This window comes from Spea bombifrons, chromosome 1, assembly GCF_027358695.1.
Source record: "Spea bombifrons isolate aSpeBom1 chromosome 1, aSpeBom1.2.pri, whole genome shotgun sequence".
Taxonomy (NCBI): Eukaryota; Metazoa; Chordata; class Amphibia; order Anura; family Pelobatidae; genus Spea; species Spea bombifrons.
In genome coordinates, this window is record NC_071087.1 from 120,429,780 (window position 1) to 120,452,375 (window position 22,596).

Genomic DNA, 22,596 nt, shown 5'->3' on the forward strand with positions numbered 1-22,596 from the left:
CATAAATAAAACCACATTTAAACAGTGTTATTGGAAATTTCCAAAAACAATACAATACACATTCAATTAAACCATCAAGACATTGTCAGTAAATTCCACAGACTTTCAAGAACGGCACAAGCCAACTACCCATTCATTTTTAACAACGGTTGTCATCAGAAGGGGAAGCTGCAATAAAAACCTCTGGTTACAAGAATTGTTGAAGAACCACAATTGAGTGTCAAGCTATAGATTAACTGTAGCTCCCATAAATCCTTTATCAGTTGTAGAGCATGGATCAACTACATAATGAACTGAACTCTCTTAATCAGCTGCCATTTTATTTAGAGAGCTCATTCAATCCATTAACACACAGGGAACTGTGTGCTGTCTGCTCACACTCTAAATAGAACTGGCTAAAAGATTGATTAACACAGTGTGTTAGCAGTGATAATTTCTAAAGAGAAAGGTGAAATAACGATTGCTATACACCATGCAGCTTTAAACAAAACGTACCATAAAGACAGCATGGAACCTTGCAGTGTTCAAACAAATTTGTATTCAGCCAAGCATTACGAAATCATGTTTTCTGTCCCAAAGAGTCTATTAACTATGTGGCTTAGGGTTTGCACTTGGAACTTGCACAGCTGTTTGTACATCCAACATATCCATGAAAGCATTTTAACATGTTAGGTAAAAAATACTTAATTTTTTTTCTACTGTGTCAGAGCTACGGCAGCTGTAGTTGTATCCACCATGATACACTAATATTGCAAAAAAAATAAAAATAATAATAATTTCAAGAATTCAAAAAAACAACAACAAACAGTAACAACGACTCTTGTAAACTACAAACATCCAATGTACAATATGTAACTAGTTAGCTTGAAAAAAAATTCATGGCTGGGAAAACTCGATGTATGATCTTAGAAGTGGAGCTTCATGCATCAGGCTGGAGCCAAATTGCAAAGTGGCTTGTGAAGACTTGATAATTTAGGATTATTCATTTTTGCAATGATTGAGCCTCTCTGAGTGTGTATAAAAAATGTGTACTCGTATCTACATCATTAACAACTAAAAGAAATAACCAAAGGTGGCATAAAAATTACAACCTCCATTATACTGACTGAAACTAGAGCTTTTTAAGGGAAGTATAGCATTTCAGTTCACTTCACTAAAGTGTCCATGATAGAAGACCAGTCCTGGTGAGCTGCCGAACGGATCAAGTTGTCCCTGCATAATTATCTCACTTTTTAATTATGCATTACGTAAGGCCCTGTGTTCTTTTGTGAAACAAAAGGTTATGTCTGCACAAGCCATCAAGGCAACACCATAGTCAATCTAAAAAACAATGCAGGGTCAATTGAGGGGTTTTCCTGCATAAAGGGTATAAACACTTTAATCATTGCTGAACCATATTTATTCTTCATACCAGGACAGACCAGTAAGATATGACTAGGTTTGCCATTTGAAATTGTGAACTATGAAATCTTTCATAAAGGAGAGTGCACTGACAGTAGTGGGGCATTGAGTCAGGCCCCAGTTTGGCTACCTGCTCCACACCTAGCTAGCCCACCTCCGTAGACACAGGTACTCATGCACCTCAGACAGCAAACAAGGACCCAATGCCAGAAGGGGATAAAGTGTTGTATACACTTTCATCTTGAGCTGGGCTGAGCTTTTGAGGCCTCACCAGCTCGCCCAGCGCTGTCTTAATGATACGTTTGTTTATTTCATCTGGGGTGATGATCCATAGAAGGTGAAGGTGTTGGCACAAGGCATGTTTTTTATAGTAACACTAAGTCTTACTATAGAGAAAAGAAAGATGATCTGATATTTCATTTTAAGGGGAAAATAAAGAATCAAAGTTCATCAGATACATATTATGTTCCGTCTGTAACTACACTCACACCATATTCACTTGAGGCCCAGGATCTCAGCCTTTTTTACCGGAGCAAACTGTCGAATTTGAATCCAGGATTTTATTTTGGAAGCATGCTTTTCTTCAACCATAAAACCGTATAAGCATTAATTAGGCATAGCAGTGTCCTTTTGTGCTGTGCATCTACTTTAAAAGACCTTAAAAAAGGAAACGCACGGAAATACTAGCAGAGAGAGAGGGATTACTGCTGTGCTCTCCTGGGGTCAGGCTCATCAGAGTTCTCGTCATTCAGGGGGAAGCTTGGATCGGTCAATATTTGGGCACCGGGCACTGTGAAATCCTGTAGCCCCCCTTCAATTTGATTCCAGGATTCCATAGATTCATGTACCGTAATTGTGTGCTGTTCCATCTGTCGCTGAAGGCTGTCCATTTCCTCTCTATGAAAAAAAACAAAAGAAACAGAATAGAAATTTTAAAGATTTTGGATACACTGATAGTAAGGAATACTCTGAAGAATTCCCTCATACTTCCAACCCCTACCACCCCACTACTTTAGGATTGTAACGTTAATGATAGATATATATATAGATATATATATATATCTTACACACACATATATATACACATATATACATACACACACACGTATATATACACAAATACACACACACACACTCTACCATTCAAATTTTGGGGTCACTTAGAAATTTCCTTGTCTTTGAAAGAAAATCAAAATTTGTCCATTTAAATATAGTAAAAATGCAGTGTTGACATTAAAATATCACAAACACATCAAAAATACAGTGTAGATGTTAATGTTGTAAATGACTATTGCAGCTGGAAACGTCTGTTTCTAAATGGAATATCTTCATAGGCGAACAGAGGCCCCTTATCAGCAACCATCACGCCCCCGTGTTCCAATGGCACGTTGTGTTCTCTAATCCAAGTTTAAAAGGCTAATTGATCATTACAAAACGCTTCTGCAATTATGTTAGCACAGCTAACAGTCCCTTGTTTTCCGTGAAAACAGCTAGTTGACCTCAAACATTTGAATGGTTGTGTGTACAGAGACACACACGCACACACACTTCATTTAGTTCTATTCAGCACCCATAAGGCAGTTTTTTATTTGCTTTTTTGTATTGATATATTCCAGCACAAAATGAAAAGAAAAGCTGGAGGCAAAGCATTGTCTGATCACCCAGTTCTCTTGGTGCCCTAAGCATTTGCACGTTTTCCCAGTCCTCCAGTCATAAAGAATGCAAATAATGGAAAAGTTATTACTTGAGTTGGCGTAGACAGCTGTTGAGGTTTTTTAGAGGCTCTTTGCTGGTTGCGGATGAAGGTTTCAGCAGCTCCTCTAACAGTGATGCCGGTACAGGGCAGTCTGGAACCTTCACTGGAGTCACAGGGTTGGAAGATGTGACATTTCCTTTCAGATCCTTCCTCTGCAGAAACAACACGTACAGTCTTACAAAATCTCAGAAGGGTAATTGATGATTTGACACCAAATTGTGAGTCTAAAGAGAATTATAGGCAACATAGCTAACCTATTTTCTCTGTAATCCCAGATCTCCACACATGACTATACAAAAATGGGCACCCAACAACAGTTCTTATTCTCTATTGAAAGGTAAATAACCGTGTTACAACTAAACTAAAATTCCAAAAGTGGGGAAAGATGGAAAAAGTATTGAAACATAGAATTTTACGGAAGATAAGGACCGTTCTGCCCAACTAATCTGCCTACATCTATCTACTTTAAGCGGTACTAGGGGAAGAGGAAATTAAGGACAAGATCAATGGTGGTTAGTTGGCTGAACAGGATGATTTCAACTGATTAGCGTGCCATCATGTAAGGTGAAAAAAAAAGAAACCTCTGCCATTTTATTTCCGTTACTTAAAAAATGCTTTAAAAAGGTTTTTTGAGATACTACAACCAGTCCTTTTTAAACCAGAGGACCTTTAAGCAAATGCCCCTTATGCGATGTGAGAAATTGGCAGGCACAGCAATGCGGAGGGAACTAATTAAGAGGCCCTGCTGAAACTACAGAAAAAACAGTACATTCGTTTAATACATGAATATTTAACGTGTATACAGAAGAGTAGTACATTATAATTTAAGTATTTAGAAAAATTGGAGAAAAAAAAGTGGAATAGCACACTTAGGCACAATAGCACTTTTTCTATGAGGTGACACAAAGAAGCCTTTCTTGTAAAAACTATAACAGAAACACATTTGAGAAACAGTCCAGCACGCTGAGAGATTTTGGGGCTAGCCAAAATTCTTGACCTAATTTCCTATTCGAGATAGCATCATTTTGGTCACCCATGTTAATATTAAATTTTATATACATAATCCCTGCAGAATTTGTTCCACCATTATAGTGGAATTACACATGTGCACACACTTTCTGTAAACATTGCTTACATCTTATACCATCCCGTTCCATTTATTTTCATATATTTGAGTTACGCAATATTGAGCAATGGTGTAATCTCATCACACAAACATGTAGGTCAATAACAAACAAGGGGGTGGACGGGTATATTCAGGATGGGAATGTTTACCTACCTTTTTAACGCGGCTTTGTCTGAGGTCCAGTTTTAATTGTTGGTTTTGCTGAAGCAGAGTCTTCATGCTGTTCTTCAGTTCTGTTAGTTTTGCCTGAAGGACAAACTTGTCCTTCTGGGTCATTGTAAGATCATCTTTCACAACCTCTAGTTCGGATTTCAAGTTCTAAATGAATAGAGTAAAAACACAGACGGGTTATAGGAAGCATGACAATTTTTTTCACTGCTGGCCAAACAGCAGTCCAATGCATAAAAAGGTTGCTTCATAGGTAACCACAGAATAATTAGAATTTATACATAATGCATCATGCAGTCGATATTTAGAAACCAGGCTTAATACATTTTTTATACAGATGAGCCATATAGTATTATAATAATATAGTATATATAGTTAAAAACTAAAACTACAATGTGTCTGTAAAGTTTCTATAGTCATTTAGAAACTATTTTTTTTAATGAAGAAACAGGTGTTAATCACAAGGATGATAACCCATAAGCAGTCATTAAGTCTTCAAGTTCTCCTACCTGTAATAATGTCTGGACATTCTCCAGTTCTCTGTTGCTGCGCTGCTCATTCAAATCTAATTGCTGCTTCAAAGACTGAATCTCACGATCCTTCTGCTCCACCTCCCACTTAAGGTCTTCCACCTAGAGAGGAAAAAGAAAAAATAATAATACAAGATAGGTACCTCAAACTCATCCCATAAACTCATTCAATGACATTCTGGGATCTACAAAAAGAACATACTTTTTTTCTTGCAGAAATAAATACATTTTTTTTTAATGTCAGGGGAAAGTCCATCAAAGCTTGTATGTGTGTGGCTGTAAACTGAACCAAGAGAAGCCCAAGAGAATTTTTAAAGAGTTTATATTTTTTTTGTAGACAACACTAATGTTACAGAAAGCAGCAGCCAGCTTGGCTTAGTGACTAACAGATGTATGTGATATTACTGGCCAGATAAAAGTTAAAGGTGTATGGACTTGAGATAAAAAAACATACCATAACCTTTCACCTACACATTTCCTAGCCAACTGTACAATGTGATTCCTTGTCATTTTCAATTGACAAAATAAATCAAGTAAACCTCCCACCAATAATGAATAGAGCAAAACCAAACAAACTTACTAATTTTGTCCTGGGCTTAAAAAAGCAGAGATTCATTTGCAACAATTCCATATAATCTTTTCTGATCTGTATAAATTATTTATTTAAACAGAACTAATGACGCCATTACCTCCTGGCTGAATTCTGGTTTCTTATTCAACTGTTCATCCAGTTCCTTCTGCATGAGCACAAGCTGTGAGCGAGCTTCAGCCAACTCTTGCTGGAACTGTGCCAGCTCCTCAGACTGTTTCTCATCCTGTGACCTGCAAGATCAAAGCTGAATGTCAAGATCAATAAGCCAAGCTCAAGGCACTGCCAAGTCCATGTGTCCTCGTAACAAAGGAGAGGGCATTTCTATGCAGAGACACAAAGAAACAGAGGCATTCATTTAATATGTCAGAGTATTGCTCTCCTTAGACAGAAACATAACATGCAAAGGATCATGATATCTTTCAATTATTAGTTTTTCTTTAAGTAGTAGGAAGTAGGAAGTTATAAATATAAAATATAAACTGCATGGTCCTTTAATGAACTATGAAGCTAAAAGTGAAAAAGGCAATCACTCTGAATACTTGCCAGCTCACACTAACTGTAATTTGGAGGTTGCTTTCACAATAGATTGTGTTTGGACTCTCCGGGATGATATTTCCAAGCTCAGTTGCATTTTGTGGAGTGACTAAACAAATCTCAATTGATAGATTGACTATACGTTTTGTGGCGCAATGTGTTGGATGGACCGTTAGTCTATGTGATAACAAAGGGATCTGTGTAACACTGTATTAATGGCACACAGATCTGTAAAGCGGCACTTACTGCAGTTTTTCAGCTTCAGCTTGCAGAGCTAGAACCAGCTGCTCCTTGGCCTGTAGCTCCTTCTTCACTTCACTCAGCTCCATAGCGGCTGCCCTGTAGCGCCGCCGATTGTGACCTGCTTCGGCCTTGGCTGCTGCTACCTGCAGAGAGAACAGATTTAAGTCTTACTTGGCTACCCCAACTTTACATTCATGCAGCTCACACAGATGTAGGGCATATTTGGCAAATACAAATTCTGATTTTCAGTACTACTGAACAGCTGATAAAAAGACTCATTGGATGGAGGGCTTTAAATACCTTGGATAAACTTTTTATAGCCACTGATACTAAGTAGTACTTTACAATACGACACGGAGAAAACCCCATTCACCCAAAAGCTTGAGGTCACATGTTACCTGCTCCACTAAACTGCTAACTTTCAATCTTTCTCTCTCCAAAGCATCCTGCAATGTCTGTACCAAGTCTTTCATTTGGCGGTCTTCTTCTTCTTTGCGTTTAAGAACAGCTTGTACCTGTACAACAGAAACAAGAGACAGATAAGTTAACCAGGGAGAATGGGTTACAGACAGGTATTCTACAATATTTCTATCCCTCTCTCCCTGAACATCCTTGCCATGCATCTCAACCGCTCATAGATGGAAGCATTGATGGTGAACTTGTGGTGTAATTTAACACATGCCCAGAAACAGACATTAGCAAAAGGTTGTTTGTTTAAATTAGGTGGCTATTTACAAATAATCAGTAACATTATGTCACTACCTGTAGGTTCAATTGCACCAGATCTGCCTCTCGCTTTGCCAGAGCAGCCTCTAGGATGTTATTGTGCTCACGCAAGGCGGCATTAGACTGGCCAAGGCCAGTCAGCTTCCCACGTTCATGTTCGAGTTCCAACGTCACTTTCTTATTTAGCTCTTCCAGGCGTTTAATCTTCCGCTTATAGCCACGTGATTCCTGGAGCTGTTGAGGGGAAAAAGCGGTCTAGGTTTAAGAATTCTAAATTTATTTTAAAGCAAGATGTTTGATCAGACACTGCTAGAGATCATAGGCAAAACAATCTGCTGTAAAGTAGCTATTTAGGCTTTTGTAACATACTCATATGGTGCAATGCATTTTTAAACCTCATTATGGCTGCATAATGTGCACATGTATTGAGCACTCCCTCTTTCCATGTACAGACAAGGTAGCCAATGTAGCAGATTAGAGTGCCAAAGAGCTAAACATTCTGAATAGGATGACATACAGCCATGATTGAAGCAAAGAGGGTTCAAGTTCACTAAAAGACTTTCATCAGAAATGATGTGCAATGTATCTTAATTTAGTAAATAAATAATAATAAAAGAAACCCCATTCCTTTGTATCATTTTCCAGTATATATAACCTAATATGTCATGAAGGGTTTTGCCATTAGGAACACAATTGTAGAATAGATGAGCCCACTAGATGGGCAGAATGGTTCTTATCTGCGATCAATGTCTATTGCATTACTCTCACCTCATCCTCCAGCTCTAAGACCTTCTCCCTGTACTCCTCCAGCTCCTGACTGGTTAAAGATATGACCTCCTGGAGCTCCCGTTCCAGCAAGGCCTTACTGTTGCTAATGGCCTCTAGCTCAGTCTGTAGGCTGTTGATCTTTTCCTGCATAAGAGAAAGGTGTCCTTGATTACAGAGGGGAAAAAAACCCATAAAAAACAAAACCGTGGCATATTTTAATACAGAATTGACAAGTACTGTTCAAAGCACATCTTGATCCGAGCCATTTAGGGTGGGCTATTCAATCTCACCGACTTTCCTCTCATACCTGAAAGGCTTGCGTATCTCCTCCCTCTGTGACCTGAGCTTTAAGTTTGTTTAGCTCGGCCTCTGCAGTTTCTTTTGCAGTCAGTGCTTCCTGTAGTCGGCGGCTCAGGATCCCCACAGCATTCTCGTACGCCTTGTGTTTAACCTTCATCTCCTTTTGCGCACTGGTCAGATCGGAGCCCAGCCTCTTCATCCGCTGTTTCTGCTCTGTAATCGCCCTAGGAGAAACAAACATACGTCCAGTGATTCTAAAACCATCCTTGTATAACTTGCGTAGACAAGCGGTCCATTACTTTCTATTCAATGAAAAGCAAAAATCATTTTGAGCAAACTTACTTTTTAGCCTCATTTTGCATCTGCTCCACTTGCTCTCGCAATGTAGCATTTTCTTTTGTTAGAGCCGTTAACTGTTCTCTGTCAAAGTGCAGGGACTGCAGAACAAGAAAAGGCAGACATTAAATAAAAATCATATATCAGGATGTGCAAGTAATTTATAGAACTAGAACTATGTAAATTAGCATCGTCGCCACATGTTCAGTGTCATTGAGAGAGAGAGACATTATTATTACATTAATTACCATCACTTTTAATAGTAATTGTTCAAAACAATTTAACCTTTTATCCACATAGGAAAGCAAATCTGTTTAGATTTAGGGCTTAGGGCTAGTTCATATAGTTGTCTTTTTTAGCCTTCAATTATTTTAGTTGTCTACCTCTAAACTGTATCAATTGTCACAGGCATAGCAATGAATGCCCAGAGCTGAAAGAAGGTGCCAAAAACTTAGAAACGTGAATCTCAAAGCTTCAATGAGTTTGAGTTGAGTCACTGATATCACCGACTACAAACCTGTAAACGGTGTTCCATTTCATCCCTGTCATTCTGTGCAGCTTGGAGATGGGATTCAAGCTCTTCTATCTGTTGTTGGATTTGAATCATCTCTTTCTTTATCCGCGCCTGTTCTACCTCCCCTGCTGACTTTTCACCTTGTATCTTCAGAAGCTCCTTTCTCAGTTCTTTCACCTCGGAATCCAACTTCTTTTTGGTATTCTTCAGTTCGCTAATTAGTTGGTCCTTGGAGCTGGCATCTCTACGATATGCTTCAACCATTACCTGCACAGCAGAAATACCATACAGAATAAGAATGTTTATCTAGCCACACGTGGACACTTATTTTAGCTTTTCAATATCATACACAAATTTTCTTGAAATTGTTAACTGATGCACTATAAACAATTACAAAGTGCTCACTTTCTGCTGCAGAAATTGCTCCTTCACTTTTTGGGTTTGTTTCTTCATACTGGCATTTTCCTGTTGCAGACTTTCCACCTGTGGAAGTGAGAATAACAGTTTTGCATAATTACTTGTTGGACAAAAGCTTGTTCTTTTGCACTTTTTTACCTTTTTCTAAAGGTTGCTTCTTCTTTTATACCTGATCAGTTTCCTCAAATATTCTGGCAAATCAGAACTATTTTCTTTTATAGAAAAATTGCATATTTTACACAATATAACAAAACCCAGTTCAGAATTAATGGCGGTCACCTCAATAATGTTGAAATTGTATACATGCACATACCTGGCCTGACCTGACGGCAAGCTCCTGTCGCAGTTTGTCCAAGAGTTGTGCTGCAGCTTCTGTTCCTTCTTCCAAGTTTTTAGCTCCTTGATCTATTTCTTCCTGCTCCATCTTCGCTGCCTGCAAGGCCACTTCTAGGACAATCTTTTGGTTCTGGAGGTACTGGATGGTGTCATCTTTTGCCAAACTATCATTCCGAAGCTCCTCCAATCTGCCCTCCAGCTCATCATATCGCATTTGCAGGTCACTCAATGACTGGTCTTTGGTGTTAAGAGTCTCTTGGGCGAGTGTAAGCTGCTTTAGTATATCCAGGTGTTCATGCTGAAGAGCTTCAAGCTGCAGGTCCTTTTGATGCAAATTTAGCTGTGCCTAATGGTAAGATATTATACCAGTTACAATTTCCAACCATCATAAGAGACTAGCAGTAAGGTAAGTGTCAATATTAACAAACAAAAACACAAAAAATCATATGAACGGCTAAAATGGCCAGAGCTAGAGTAAACATCACTAAACTGCACCTAAAATCTTTATTTCTACTTCATTTTCAATAATACAATTGCATCTATTGGTTTATTTTTTTTTTAACATCCATTATTTTTTTTATAATTCAGTTTTTATTAAGATTTTCAATATTTCATAACAGAAAACAAAATCTTGTCCAAAAAAGTATGACATTCCAATAACATATCGACATAAATTACAGAAAAACTATTTTAAGAGCTGTGAAAACAACATTACCTGCTCAAGATCACGTTCTAAAGCACTAGCTGAATCTGCTAGCTTCTGCAATTGCTCTTTCTCCTCCTCAAACTCCTCTAGTTTCCTCTGGAGATCCTCCTCCACCATGCTTTTTGCTTCTTGTATCTGATGAAATGCAGCTTCCTGGTCCAACATGTCAGCCTTGTGGAAAAACAATAAAGCTGAGAGCAGATCTTATTGTACAATCCCCCAGCGTCTCCTACATAATTCTAGTAAGAGCCTTTGTAAAATGTATGTGCTCTGCAAACCTCAACGAGAATAGAATCCTGACAAAATGTTCATCCGGCCACTGTTTAGACAAAATTATTATTAGAGACCAAGCAACAGACTTTCCATAAGGTATCTGTATTTTAAAAGTAGGTATCTGAGCACTCCTACACTCATTGTACTTGATAGAAGGAAGCAGAGAATAAACATGAATAGGAATATAAAATATTCTTACTTCAATGTTCTGGAGTTGTGCAGCTATGCGCTCTTTTTCCTTTATGGACCTGTGCTGAGTCTCTGTCAGCTGGTGCGAGAGGGTCACATTCTCTATTTTAAGGTGCTCCAAAAATCCAGTCTGGGTCATTTGTCCAGCCTAAAACAAAAATACAAATCCATGTCATAGCTGTTTTATAGATAAACAGAAAGCAATATAATACACACAAATACTATTTTTTTTGCTAGAAAAACATTTGAGTCAAAAAATATGCATTTCCAGCAACAACAAAAAAAGAACCTCTACCTGTGCAACCAATAGACAGCATGGAGAAGTATTACCTGTATGTTCGCCATTTCACTTTGAAGTCGCACTCTGGCTTCTTGGGCCAGGCTAAGTTGCTGTTGATACCAATCCCGAGTCTGCTGCAGAGCGGAGATTTCTGTCCTCGATGCCTTGAGTTTGTTGGTCAGTGCGGAGCGGTCCAGTTGCACCTGCTGCAGTTGATACTGCAGTGACGCAGTCTGCTGGCGCAAATCATGGACTAATGGGAACAGAACAAATAAGTAAATAATTACAGCAATGTTGCAGGATTGAGGACAATTGAAAACATGAGCATATAACTTTAAAGTTGTCTTTTTTATTGTTGTGGTTTTTATGTCAGTTGTATGTGATATTTGCATTTTTATCTGTTTTACTTTCCTAGAAGAATCAAAACAGATTTACATACTACAGAAATAAATTGTTAGTGTTGATGTTGAAAAAAAATTAAAGATAAGAAAAAAAATATATATTTTTGACAAGTACAATATCTTGATCCTACAGGCAATTATGTTTAAATAACGTATTGGCAAGCATCATAATGTACTATTCCGGATTGCTGTGCTGTATACAGTACCATACATAATTCATAAATTTACTCTGGTCCACAGGTAGGATTTAGTAGGTTGGCATGACATTACCAAGGATGAGGTGCAATTATATATGCAATCATCAGAAATGTGTTGACAGTTAAATCTGACAGCTCACCAGTGTTATCTTTCTGGATGATTGTCCTCTGCAATTCTTCCACTTTCCCCATTAGCCGCTGATACTGCTCCTCTGCCACTTGCAAGTCATTGCCCAAAGAAGTCAAGCTGCCATTCTTTGCCTCCAAGCTACTCTGTAGATCTGCCATGGCCCTTTCTAGGTCTAGACAGGATTTCTTTAGTCTGATCACTTCGGAGTTCAAAGAGTCTTGCTTCTGCTGACTGGCCTGGCTGACCTCCACTTCAGCTTGGAGTTTAATGTTTACTGCTGCCAACTGGGCCTGCAGCTCAGCCCTTTCTTTCAGAGCCTGGAAGAGGAAACAAATGTGATTAGGTCCTACACTAACTGGTTATAGAGAAATGTATATTAATTGACTTTATTTTCCCAAAAAACAAAATTCAATACATGTGATCAGGAGTAAAAGCACATTCACTGTAGAAATAAGGGACTCTACACCTATAGCAAGTTAAGCTAAATATCACCATTTGCATAGCGTATATCACTCTTACACTTACATCACAAGTCAAACCAGAAGCCAAGTCACATTTGCACTCTACACAAATATAGTGCTTGACGCATCTGTATGAAAGAGTTTGAGCTGTCTCCAGACTTCGTAATAAAGGTCAAACCAATATTGGGCTCAAGCCCACAATGGTTAACAAAGCTATCGTGGGTTTCTAACCAGATTATAGGGTACCCCCTCTAAAGTATGGATATTTGTTTAGATGTTTATAGAAGTTTATGTTCCCTTTTTATGTAACATTCATGTTGATATTTTGCTACCAATATAGTCACGTTAATGCTTCAGAATACCTCTGGTGAATATAAAACAGCAAGCTTACTTGACTAGCTTCTGCAGTCAAACTCTCCAGCTGCCCCTCAAGTCTCATCTTCTCCTTGAGAACTTGCAGAAGTTCATCATGAGTCCCAGCAATGGAGCTTTCCATAGAGATACTGTTTTTTTTTTTTTAGATGAAAAGGGAGGATTGTCATTGGAGATAACATTCATTATGAACTTTGTATTATTTAGCAATAGTTAAACAGGAGTAGTGATAATGAGAGAATAAAGCTAAATAAAGACGCAGTCTGCAAAGAAATATTGAATGGATGGTGGGCAACGACACTATTAGTGTCTAAGATGTATACAGCGGTTCTGGTGCAAGTGGACCAATCAACAGGAACATTCTGCTCTGCTGCTACAGAGCCTGTACCACAACTACTATATATATCTCCCCTAATCTGTTTACTTTATATAACCTCATTGTACACAGAGAAAAGGTGCAATTTTGTTTCTCAAACCTGCTTGAAATGCTGTCTCTTCGGCTCCTGGGCTCCCCATTGACCTCTGGCTCCTGAGCGTGATGTTCAGCACTAGCAGCTTTTAATACTTCACTGAGGGATGGATACTGTCCTACATCTTCTGCTGCAATAGTCTGGCCATTTACAGTGTAGTCCTCTTCTTTCTTGAAAGCTCTCTCAGATACAGCTCCTGTACTGGCAGACACACTACTATAGGTGGAGCTGTCACTCTCATTCCCATCATGCTTTGTCCCCACATCACTTCCATCCAATTCTAAGCTGTTGTCATAGCTCAAGTTCTCCCAACGCTCTCCCTTATCAACAGTAATTTCAGACACCACTGATGTTAGGCTTCCCCTGTTTTCTTTCAAGGACCCTGGGGATGAATCGGAATATCCCACACTATTACCACTAGGTTCAGACACATCTTTCCTGTAGTCTGCCAGTGAACGTATTTTACTGGAAGACTTTGAGGACCTGGAGGACTTCTTTTCTTTGGAAGATGAAGGGAGGCCAAGACTGCCCAACTTTGGACCACGTGGGACACTGGTGCGCAAAAATGAATATTCTTTAGTCATTGCAACTGTACTGGCCCTGGGAAGATTATCTGGGTTGAACATCAGTTCAGGATCCAAAGTGCTGAAAGGACGGCTTTTAGGACTGGGTTGACTGGACTGCAAAACAAAAATAGGGATTTTAGTTAACCCATCTTTAATGTTATGCACCAACTTGTTTTTAATGCATGATTTACATTGGGTTCCCAAGCATGGGACTCAACCTTAAGTTTACTTATACTAACTCTTTCCTGATGGTGCTTCACTCGGTATTGCTTTAATTGCTCCTCAAGCCGGCGCCTTGCTTGGAGGCGGATCTGCTCCTCTCTCTCTAACGGGAGGGAAGTTTCTCTGGTGCCTGGTAGAGACATAAAAAAAATAAAATAAAAGACCAATGAGACATGTACAAGTCATCTGACTGCTCCCATTCTTCTGGCTGTCTAATACTAATAACGACAATAATTTACTGTGCAAAACAAGCGGCATGCGTACACAAAGATTTGCAAAGTACAGATAAAAAGAAGAGCTGCCCAACCAAAGAACCACATGCAGGCAACAAAGACTCGCAGCTGTCCATGTGTTTTAATAAAATTACAATATACTACACTAAATCTTATTAGTCTTTGCGAAGTATAAAACGGTTAGTATAAGCATTAATTACCTTATATTTTGACACAACAGATGCTAACAATATTATATCTGGATGTAAAACGTCTTATTTAACAGGGTGAGTGAGTTGGTCAGTAGAACAATACCAGAACATCAAGTGATGTTTCAATTCAAAAATAGTGGTAATCCCTTATAAATAAGTTGTTTTGATTTCCATCTTGTACTAAGCAGTTGGCCAGGGACCCAGAGGGCACAATACGTAGAACATTACATCCTGAAATGTCACATGCACAAGGAAGGTTAATTAAGCCAAGAAAGAGATGGAATTGTCCTTCATGAAAAATGTGCTTACACAGGTCAGTTTCCTGCATGTGAAGGCTTAGCTTCAGCGACTGCAAAGCTTCTTTTCTAAGAACTAGGCCCTCAGTGCTAGACTCCAAAAGCTTGTCATGGAAACCAGCCACACCTGGAGGGACTGCAGAGACACAGGGGCCGCTGAGGAAATCCAGTGATGTCTCTTCGGGGTAACAAGCCTCCGGCCCATTCTGGCGTTCAGCTCCCAAGCTGCTACTCTTCATATTGCCATCTTCCTTCGCTGGTTTATGTGAATTAATACTTGTTTCTTTTGGAAAAGGAAACATACTTTATCAGGAAGAACAAAGTTTGAAACTAGATCTTATCACCATAGCAACCAAACAAAATGGATCATAATATTGGCTGCTATGGTGAAAAATACCATGATACAAAACCGTTCTACCAGATTAATTTTAATATATAAGCCCTTCTAGTTGTATTTTTCAACTAAACAATGTTTATACAGAGATCCATTTGTGTGGCTTGTCCTCAACATTTGCACTTTCAGTTCTTGTGTCATATACTCTCACCTCCTTCTAGATCACATGATCATTTCAACAGGACCCTCCACAACTTTTGTTTGTTTAAATCCAACTGATTTAATCCACAAACCCTTGTACCTCACTGTAGAACGAGTGCTACGTAAATCAATACACCAGAATAACCATGTAGGGTACCAGGAATAGGTAGCTATTATGGACCACCATATTCTACAGAATAACAATTCTCCCACAATAACTATACTAATATGTTAATACGTTAGGAGAACACATACATAATCCATGTCTACTGAGGCCCTATTTATTTGTACAGAAAGTAGATTTCTTTAAAAAAAAAGTGAAAAAAAATAAAATAAAAGGTTTTATATTTGGTGCAGGAAATTAGACAAGGATTGGGATCAGTGTCCAAAATGATCATAGAATAAGGACTTACAACAGTAGGGATTATTAAAGATATTAATAATTAACCAGTTAAATAATTCACTTAAACATGAAACAGTGTTCTTAGGGTACACAATATGTAAGGTAAACCATAAGGGTCTCACACTGCATTTAAGTACTTTCCAGGGGTAGAAATTGGTTAAAGGAACTGGAATGTTTCCTTTGTTTGAATAACATGAATTGTCTGTTGGTGAAATGTCTGACAAGAAACAAATCCTGTCTGCCAAGAAGCAGTCGCAGGTTGACAGCCTCTGTATCGATCAGGCACCACTAGAAAATATCCATGGCTGCTCTCAACATGTAAAACCGTCAACTGACATATTTCCATACATTTGTCGAGAGTAAGAATAGGATATATTTTGATAATAAACTTGGGATTTTTTTTTTTCTAAATAGGCGACTTACTTTTGCATATTTATATCTTCCCAAGTAATTTTAGAATTAAAATGTTTTATTTTCTGCCCTCCCCAAGACAGAGGGTCATTCTCTGACTCCTGTAGCACACACCATGACATTTACTTATTTTTTTACTTCCTCGTAAAATTAAACGCGGAGCAATAAAATATCTAGAAGAATGCATAAAGGATTGAAAAGTCAAGGCCAAACAGTTACACACAGCTCAGCCGCTAAAACTGATAGAGGAATGCAAATGAATCCATGTACACTCCCATTTATTACACTTACACACAGCGCCTAGATCAACAGCGATTATTTAAGTTTTAACATAAGCGTCTTGCAGCTTTGTATTGTGCTATTTGTCATTTGTATTTCACTATTAAAATTAGAATTATTTTATCCACATTAAAGCAAGAAGAAATAGCGAAAGCAGAAAAAAAACTACGGTATATTTACTTTTGTGAAAAAAATTGGAAAAACTATTATCATCCAAATTCATATTTGTATATAGGTTACTATAGAGCTAAAAATGCACATACATTTTTATAAATCTGCAGGGGAGGCTTTTTTTTGCTTCGCACTCCTAACTTCCTGGGCTGAATGCGATAATCTCTCTTGGAAAATCTAAGCAAGATGTAAGGGGTCCAACATGAAATTGTTTCCCCTAATCAGATTTTAAGAAAATCAAACAAACAACAAAAACCTCTAAGGTTGTAGAGTGTTACAAATATCTAAAACACAAGTACAAAATGCTGGTATCAAAAAAAAAACATATTGTTTGTTGTCCAGCCAAGCATGACCTTTAACTGCATGTAAGCGGAAAAGAAAGAAGCCAACTCATCATATGCCATCACTTTCACTTTGTCAAATGTGTAATATATTTCTTATATACACACACACACATTAAGCCTTAAAAGGACAAAAAAAATCTATTCAAAAAGGTGCCATTTCAACAAGACTTTGTTTTACCGTTTTTGCAATACTTTGGCAGGTTCATACTAAGCCTCCTTTCATATCCATATAACAGCCTGCTGTTAGAACAATTCACTTGTTCTGAGATTCCACATTAATGAAGTTAGCGATTTAAGAGCTTAATCTTACGAGCAGGGTCCTCTTCACCTAATGTATTGGTTTGTCATACTGAATGTACTGTAAGAAGCACTGAGTAAACTGGGTGCTATACATATAAAAGATAAAAGATAATAAATAAGAGCAACATGACATTACCTAAAGAGTAGTAACAATTAGCAAAATATAACTCAGTGTTGGATTTCGATGTATTTGAACAAAAAACATATAGGGGTAAAGTGCTTTAACAGTAGTAAAGAATGTAAAGTTGAGGGTTATTACTTACCATTAATTTTACCCTCTGCCAGGGGTGTGTTTGATTCAGATTTGCTATCAGCAATATCCGCTTGAGAGTTATAAATTCCAGGCACAGAATCTAAACACGCCTGGAACGTGGCTGGGGGGTCCATGGCTACGGATCACCACTAGCTTCTCAGATGTGATACTATCAGTGTTACAGTCCTGCAATGTTTATAATGTTCTGTTCCTCTCCATTTGAGATAAGCTGAATGTATTAGTGCTGGTAAGGCTTCCACCAGTCAATTCGCAGACCATAACACTGCACTTTGATTACGCCTGTCACTGAAAGACAAAAACAATGCACTTCAAAACAATAGCCATACCTAAGCTAATAACAGCCTTTCTGGCTGCCCCGTTGGTAACACGGTTGCTGCATGGATCGGATTCTCAAAGCCTTAGATACATGGGGTCTATATACCTAAATATCCAAATGTTTGGTACAAGCATACTAAAAATATAGCAAATGTAAAAACCACAAGAAAATCTATAGTTGTTGATAGGGTGTAAGTTGACTTATAATAGATTGTGTATTTTGGACAACCAGGCCAGAAGGACATCAGATAGACAGACAGCAAACGGACAAAGATACTCAGGACAGAGCAATACGATTACACCGGATTGCCAGAGTGGCGATTTAAAATAAGACACTTAAACCTTGCATATAATACTGATCAACCATTCTGTTTATTAACATGAGAAGGTTCTAAGTTTAAATGGCCGATCGGGTGACACTAGGAATAAACCCAGGTATGATTACTATGTGCAGCGACATGTATTGTTTCTCGTCAACATCTATGTCAGTCTACAATCATTTATTGATTGGGAGATAATATATTAAAGGGAAACGAAAGAACTACCAGCAGCAGTCAAATGGTGACAGCTGGGGTGGGACAGGAGACAGCAGACAGAGGCTATGTTGTGTTAAGGGGACAGAAGCCAGCAGCACTAGATGAGAGGGGGCTGTCTGGGTCTGACGAGGGGGACATGTAGCTCCATGCGCCACGTTGGCAGTAAATGGTGACAGCTGAGTTCTCTCACCCGGGGACACCGGCTGCTCTTCTCCCTCGGCTCTCGGTCCCCTCTATCTCCTTTCCAGGACCCCGGCTTTGATTTGCCTCCCCTCCGGCCTCTCCCACTAGACGTGGCTCTTGGCGACCGGTCTGGTGTCTCTCAATTTTTCTTCCCCGAACAAACAAACGTTCTCCGGAACTAAGAATGCGTTCCCTCTGGTCTCCTTTGCGTCCTGCGACGGCCCTCAGCATATTCCAGTCTGCTTCCGTAGCGCTCCGATGCCTGCCAGCTTTGAGCTCAGATCGCTTAAGTCACCAATTCTATCGGTAACATGAAAGGCTTTCAATGAACACCCGAAAACTGCAACTTTCCATGTCGGAAGACAAAAAGTGGAACTCCATGTACTTCCTGTGACACCTGGAGGAGAGGGCGGGGCGTTGAGATTAACCATTTACTTACATGTTTTCGAAAAAACGATCTGTAGTATGTGTTTCAAGCGCCTATTTATATACAGTTAGACTGTAGCTTCCCAAATTCTCATTGCCATTGTGCAGAGATATAAGACCATAATTAGTATAATCTAGTATATTGTGAGGCTCTAGATACACCTGTACATTCCAATTCTTTAATAGACACAGAGGCATGTTTCAGGGGCTTTGACCAGTTAGTTTGGGGGTGACTGTATGACTATATGTCTCACCTGAAGAAGAAAAAATAGCAAAAGTTTAAGGGGTTAATTTGCTTTATTTGGAAAAGTAGCTAAGAATTTTGGAATGTTATTCTTTAAAAAGTAAAATAATAAACAGTTATAATATTTTTACCAAGTTGCATTAGGCTGTCAGGTATAGGTTCACCAAAACCCTGGCGATACTAATTAAGTGAGCTCAATTGAACACGACTGTCCTTTATTTAAGTCCAGTTGTTATATTATGCACTACTTGTTATGAGGTGTTCACCCATTGTACAGAGCTGCGATATATAAATCATAATAAAAGGTTTTGGCAGTTTTGTCTGGTTCCTACATCATCTCTTCTGCTTCTGGTACTACTATGACTCCATTCCGCCATCTCAATTTCATTTGTTCCTTTACTTTGCTTCCTATAAAGAAATTACCATTTTACAAACTCTACTGTAGAATTACTTTTTTTTAGAAATGCATTTGGACTGATTTTTTTTTTATTGGCAATAAAAGTGTGCTGTAGACATCAACTCTGGTGATAGTTACCTGATAGTTTTGATGTCACTTAGTGCATCTGAGATGGGTGCACATCCCTGGGAACTTTTCTCCATGTTTGGTGGGACTGCCCCTAATGATCTCACCCCGGACTAAGGTATTTCATCTCATTTCCAGGTCCTGCAACATCAGGTTTGCAGGGATCCCTGGGTAGGTCTTCTTAATAAGATGGTGCGGGCAATATGTCTGTCTACTAAATATGTGTAGCTAAGGGGTGGAAGTCTACCAGATATGTCTACTGTTCACAGATAGACACAGTCTGATATTAATCAGATGAGGGAATCCGTGGCCCATGGAAGCTTTCCATAAAGCGTGGACACTATGGTGTTTATGGGGCAGTGATTTCAGAGACTACATCTGAAGTCCTTAAAAGCTCATGTGAAGGCTTGTATGTTTGCCCAAGAAAACATATCGACATTCATTAAAGAGCCAATGTTTATACAGCTGTACAAATACAAATTCTGGAAAAATTTCACACATCTCCAGCATTGTTATATTGTTTATTGTCTTTTTTCGTTTAGAAATATTATACTTGCCAACTTTTTATTTTCTTATGCTGGACACCTTAAAAAAATGCCTTGGCTTCACAAGTTACCGTATTTGCTCGATTATAAGATGAGGTTTTTTCAGAGCAAATGCTCTGAAAAATATCCCTCGTCTTTTATTCGAGGTCGTCTTCTAATAAGACCTCAAATAGAGGTCTGACTAAAAGACTAAGATCTAGATTCCCCGCAGCGCTGCAGGGGACCTGGATCTTCCTGTCGGGCAGCCTCTGCTGCTGCCGGCACTTCTTCTGGGGGCTTCTATGACGGCATCACATGATCTTCCAGTGAAGGTTTGCGGGATGCGCACAGACAACCTCCGCTTCTGCCAGCATTTCCTCCGGGGCTTCTATGGTGGATCACTGGAAGGTCATGTGATGTTGGTGCTCCGTCATAGAAGACCTGGCAGAAGTACTGGCCACCAGCAGCGGAGGTCTACATCGCACAGACCTCCACCGGCTGTCCCACTAGACACCAGGGAGTCTAAAACACTAGTCACAAGTAACTGGTAAGTCAAGGGGGGGGGTAAAAGTGGAAGGGAGGGTTTAAGACTGGCATGGGGGGGGTTCAATGGTTTTCTGGAGGCAGAGTGGCATATAGCATACCTGGGGGAGTGGCAAATATTGGGTTAAAATGCATGTCAGGAAGGCAGAGTGGCATATATGGGTGTATAAGGCATATCTAGAAGGCAGAGTGACAAATAGGGGGTTAAAAGGCATATATAGGGACAGAGTGGCTTAGGGTGTCACAGTGGCATATAGGGGGTATAAGTCATTTCTGGGGGGGCAGAGTGGCATATAAGGCATATCTACGGGGCAGATGTGCATACCTGGGGGCAGGTTGGCAAATAAAAGTAAATAAAAACAAAAAAATCCTTTTTTTCAATCATAGTTTTTATTAAATCTGAAAAAATAGTTTACATGAATTAATATTTACTAGTAAAACTTTTTTTCCTATAGCGTAGTCTTATATTCAGGCTTTACATTTTTTTTCCTAAATTAATATTCAAATTTGGGGGGGTTCATCTTCTAATCGAGCAAATACGGTATTTTTCCAGCACTTAGGGCACACCCAATATCCAAACATATGATGTCATATTCTGGATTTGGTTCTGCCACAAACTTAAGCATGAGATTGTTGTTGGGACAGCATGTGACAATGAGTCAAGTAGTAGAAAGAGCCGTAATGTCATGTCTTGCTTCGCCCACAATATGTAGAGCAGCATGATGTTCCATACACGTAGTCCCATTGATATTCTACATGTTTTAAGATGAGCTGCATAGCCATAGCACTTGCTTTGGAGCAGGATCCCAGAAGAGTTGGCTTTCTCTCTGGGAGAGGCTGTGGTAGCTTTTTGCCCCCATCTCTTCTTGAAAACTTCAGTGGCCCCCCTCATAGAATAACCTTCAATTTTTGCTGGGGAGGGGGGGCGGCGAGTCATATCCTTTCAGGGAGGATTGTTGAAAAAGATTTTATGGTCTGGCTTTCACTTTGGCTTTTACCTAGCACTTTTTGTTCATATCCCCCTCCCATGTCTTCAATAGTTCTGGCATCAAAAAACAGTTGCCCTTATGTCAAAGTGATAATGCTAAATGCATTGGAGATCTTTACTTAGATTCTGCTGACTGCAAGATCCTGGCAAAGAAGGAGAGCAGCACTAGTCCTCCTCTTCTAGACTGTCCATAGCAGCATTATCATTCATCTTGGGCATGCGGAGAAGCACAATTAAATCATTACCTGTTTTACAGGTGAAGACAGAGATGTTCACCAACTGTGACCCTTCCTAATCTGTCAATCTAATCTGACCCCCGTGCCACGCACTGAAAATCATCACTAATTACCGTATTTTCTCGATTATAAGATGACCCTGATTATAAGATGACCCCCCAAATCTGAATATTAATTTAGGAAAAAAAGAAAAAGCCTGAATATAAGACGACCCTATAGGAAAAACGTTTTACCAGTAAATGTTAATTCATCTAAACTATTTTTTTTTTAATAAAAGCTATGACTGAGAAAAATATTTTGGTTTTATTTCCTTCTATTTTCCAACCTGCCCCCCAGTTATGCACATCTGCCCCAGAAATGCCTTATACCCCCTATATGCCACTGTGCCCCATGATATGCCTTTTAACCCTATATGCCACTGTGCTCCATGATATGCCTTTTGACCCCCTAGGTGCCACTCTGCCTCCAGAAATGCCTTATACCCCTATATGCCTGGCATATAGGGAGGTTTAAGGCATTCAGGAGGCAGAGTGGCGTATAGAGGGTTAAAAAGGCATTTCTGGAGGCAGAGTGGCATTAAGGGGGTTAAAAGGCATTTCACAGAGCACTCTGCCTCCAGAAATGACT

The 22,596-nt window shown here is 39.1% G+C and overlaps 1 protein-coding gene across 2 annotated transcripts; it reads right to left on the minus strand.

The window, feature by feature from the left end:
- Nucleotides 1–1,019: 1,019 nt before the first annotated feature.
- Nucleotides 1,020–18,616, minus strand: GOLGA3 (golgin A3). Of its 2 annotated transcripts, none has more exons than XM_053471362.1 (24): nucleotides 18,493–18,616; nucleotides 17,441–17,736; nucleotides 14,862–15,017; nucleotides 14,032–14,144; nucleotides 13,233–13,906; nucleotides 12,776–12,887; nucleotides 11,934–12,240; nucleotides 11,246–11,448; nucleotides 10,926–11,063; nucleotides 10,463–10,624; nucleotides 9,725–10,093; nucleotides 9,400–9,477; nucleotides 8,998–9,261; nucleotides 8,487–8,581; nucleotides 8,152–8,368; nucleotides 7,845–7,988; nucleotides 7,113–7,310; nucleotides 6,749–6,865; nucleotides 6,354–6,493; nucleotides 5,671–5,803; nucleotides 4,961–5,083; nucleotides 4,437–4,601; nucleotides 3,146–3,309; nucleotides 1,020–2,298 (listed from the first exon to the last, which is right to left on the minus strand). In XM_053471362.1, exons 2-24 carry the CDS (start codon nucleotides 17,562–17,564, stop codon nucleotides 2,103–2,105), a joined length of 4,392 nt encoding a protein of 1,463 aa, XP_053327337.1. In that variant the 5' UTR covers nucleotides 17,565–17,736; nucleotides 18,493–18,616; the 3' UTR covers nucleotides 1,020–2,102. The 2 variants fall into 2 exon arrangements, with proteins under 2 accessions (XP_053327337.1, XP_053327329.1); XM_053471354.1 differs by having other exon boundaries at nucleotides 14,748–15,017.
- Nucleotides 18,617–22,596: the final 3,980 nt, after the last annotated feature.

Coding starts and splice junctions, on each gene's coding strand:
- GOLGA3 (XM_053471354.1), bottom strand. CDS start 17,564: ATGGACCCCCCAGCCACGTTCCAGGCGTGTTTAGATTCTGTGCCTGGA. Junction 13,907..14,031: donor TGAAGCACCATCAGGAAAGA/GTTAGTATAAGT, acceptor TTTGTTTTGCAG/TCCAGTCAACCCAGTCCTAA. Junction 6,494..6,748: donor TTAGCAGTTTAGTGGAGCAG/GTAACATGTGAC, acceptor TTCTCTCTGCAG/GTAGCAGCAGCCAAGGCCGA.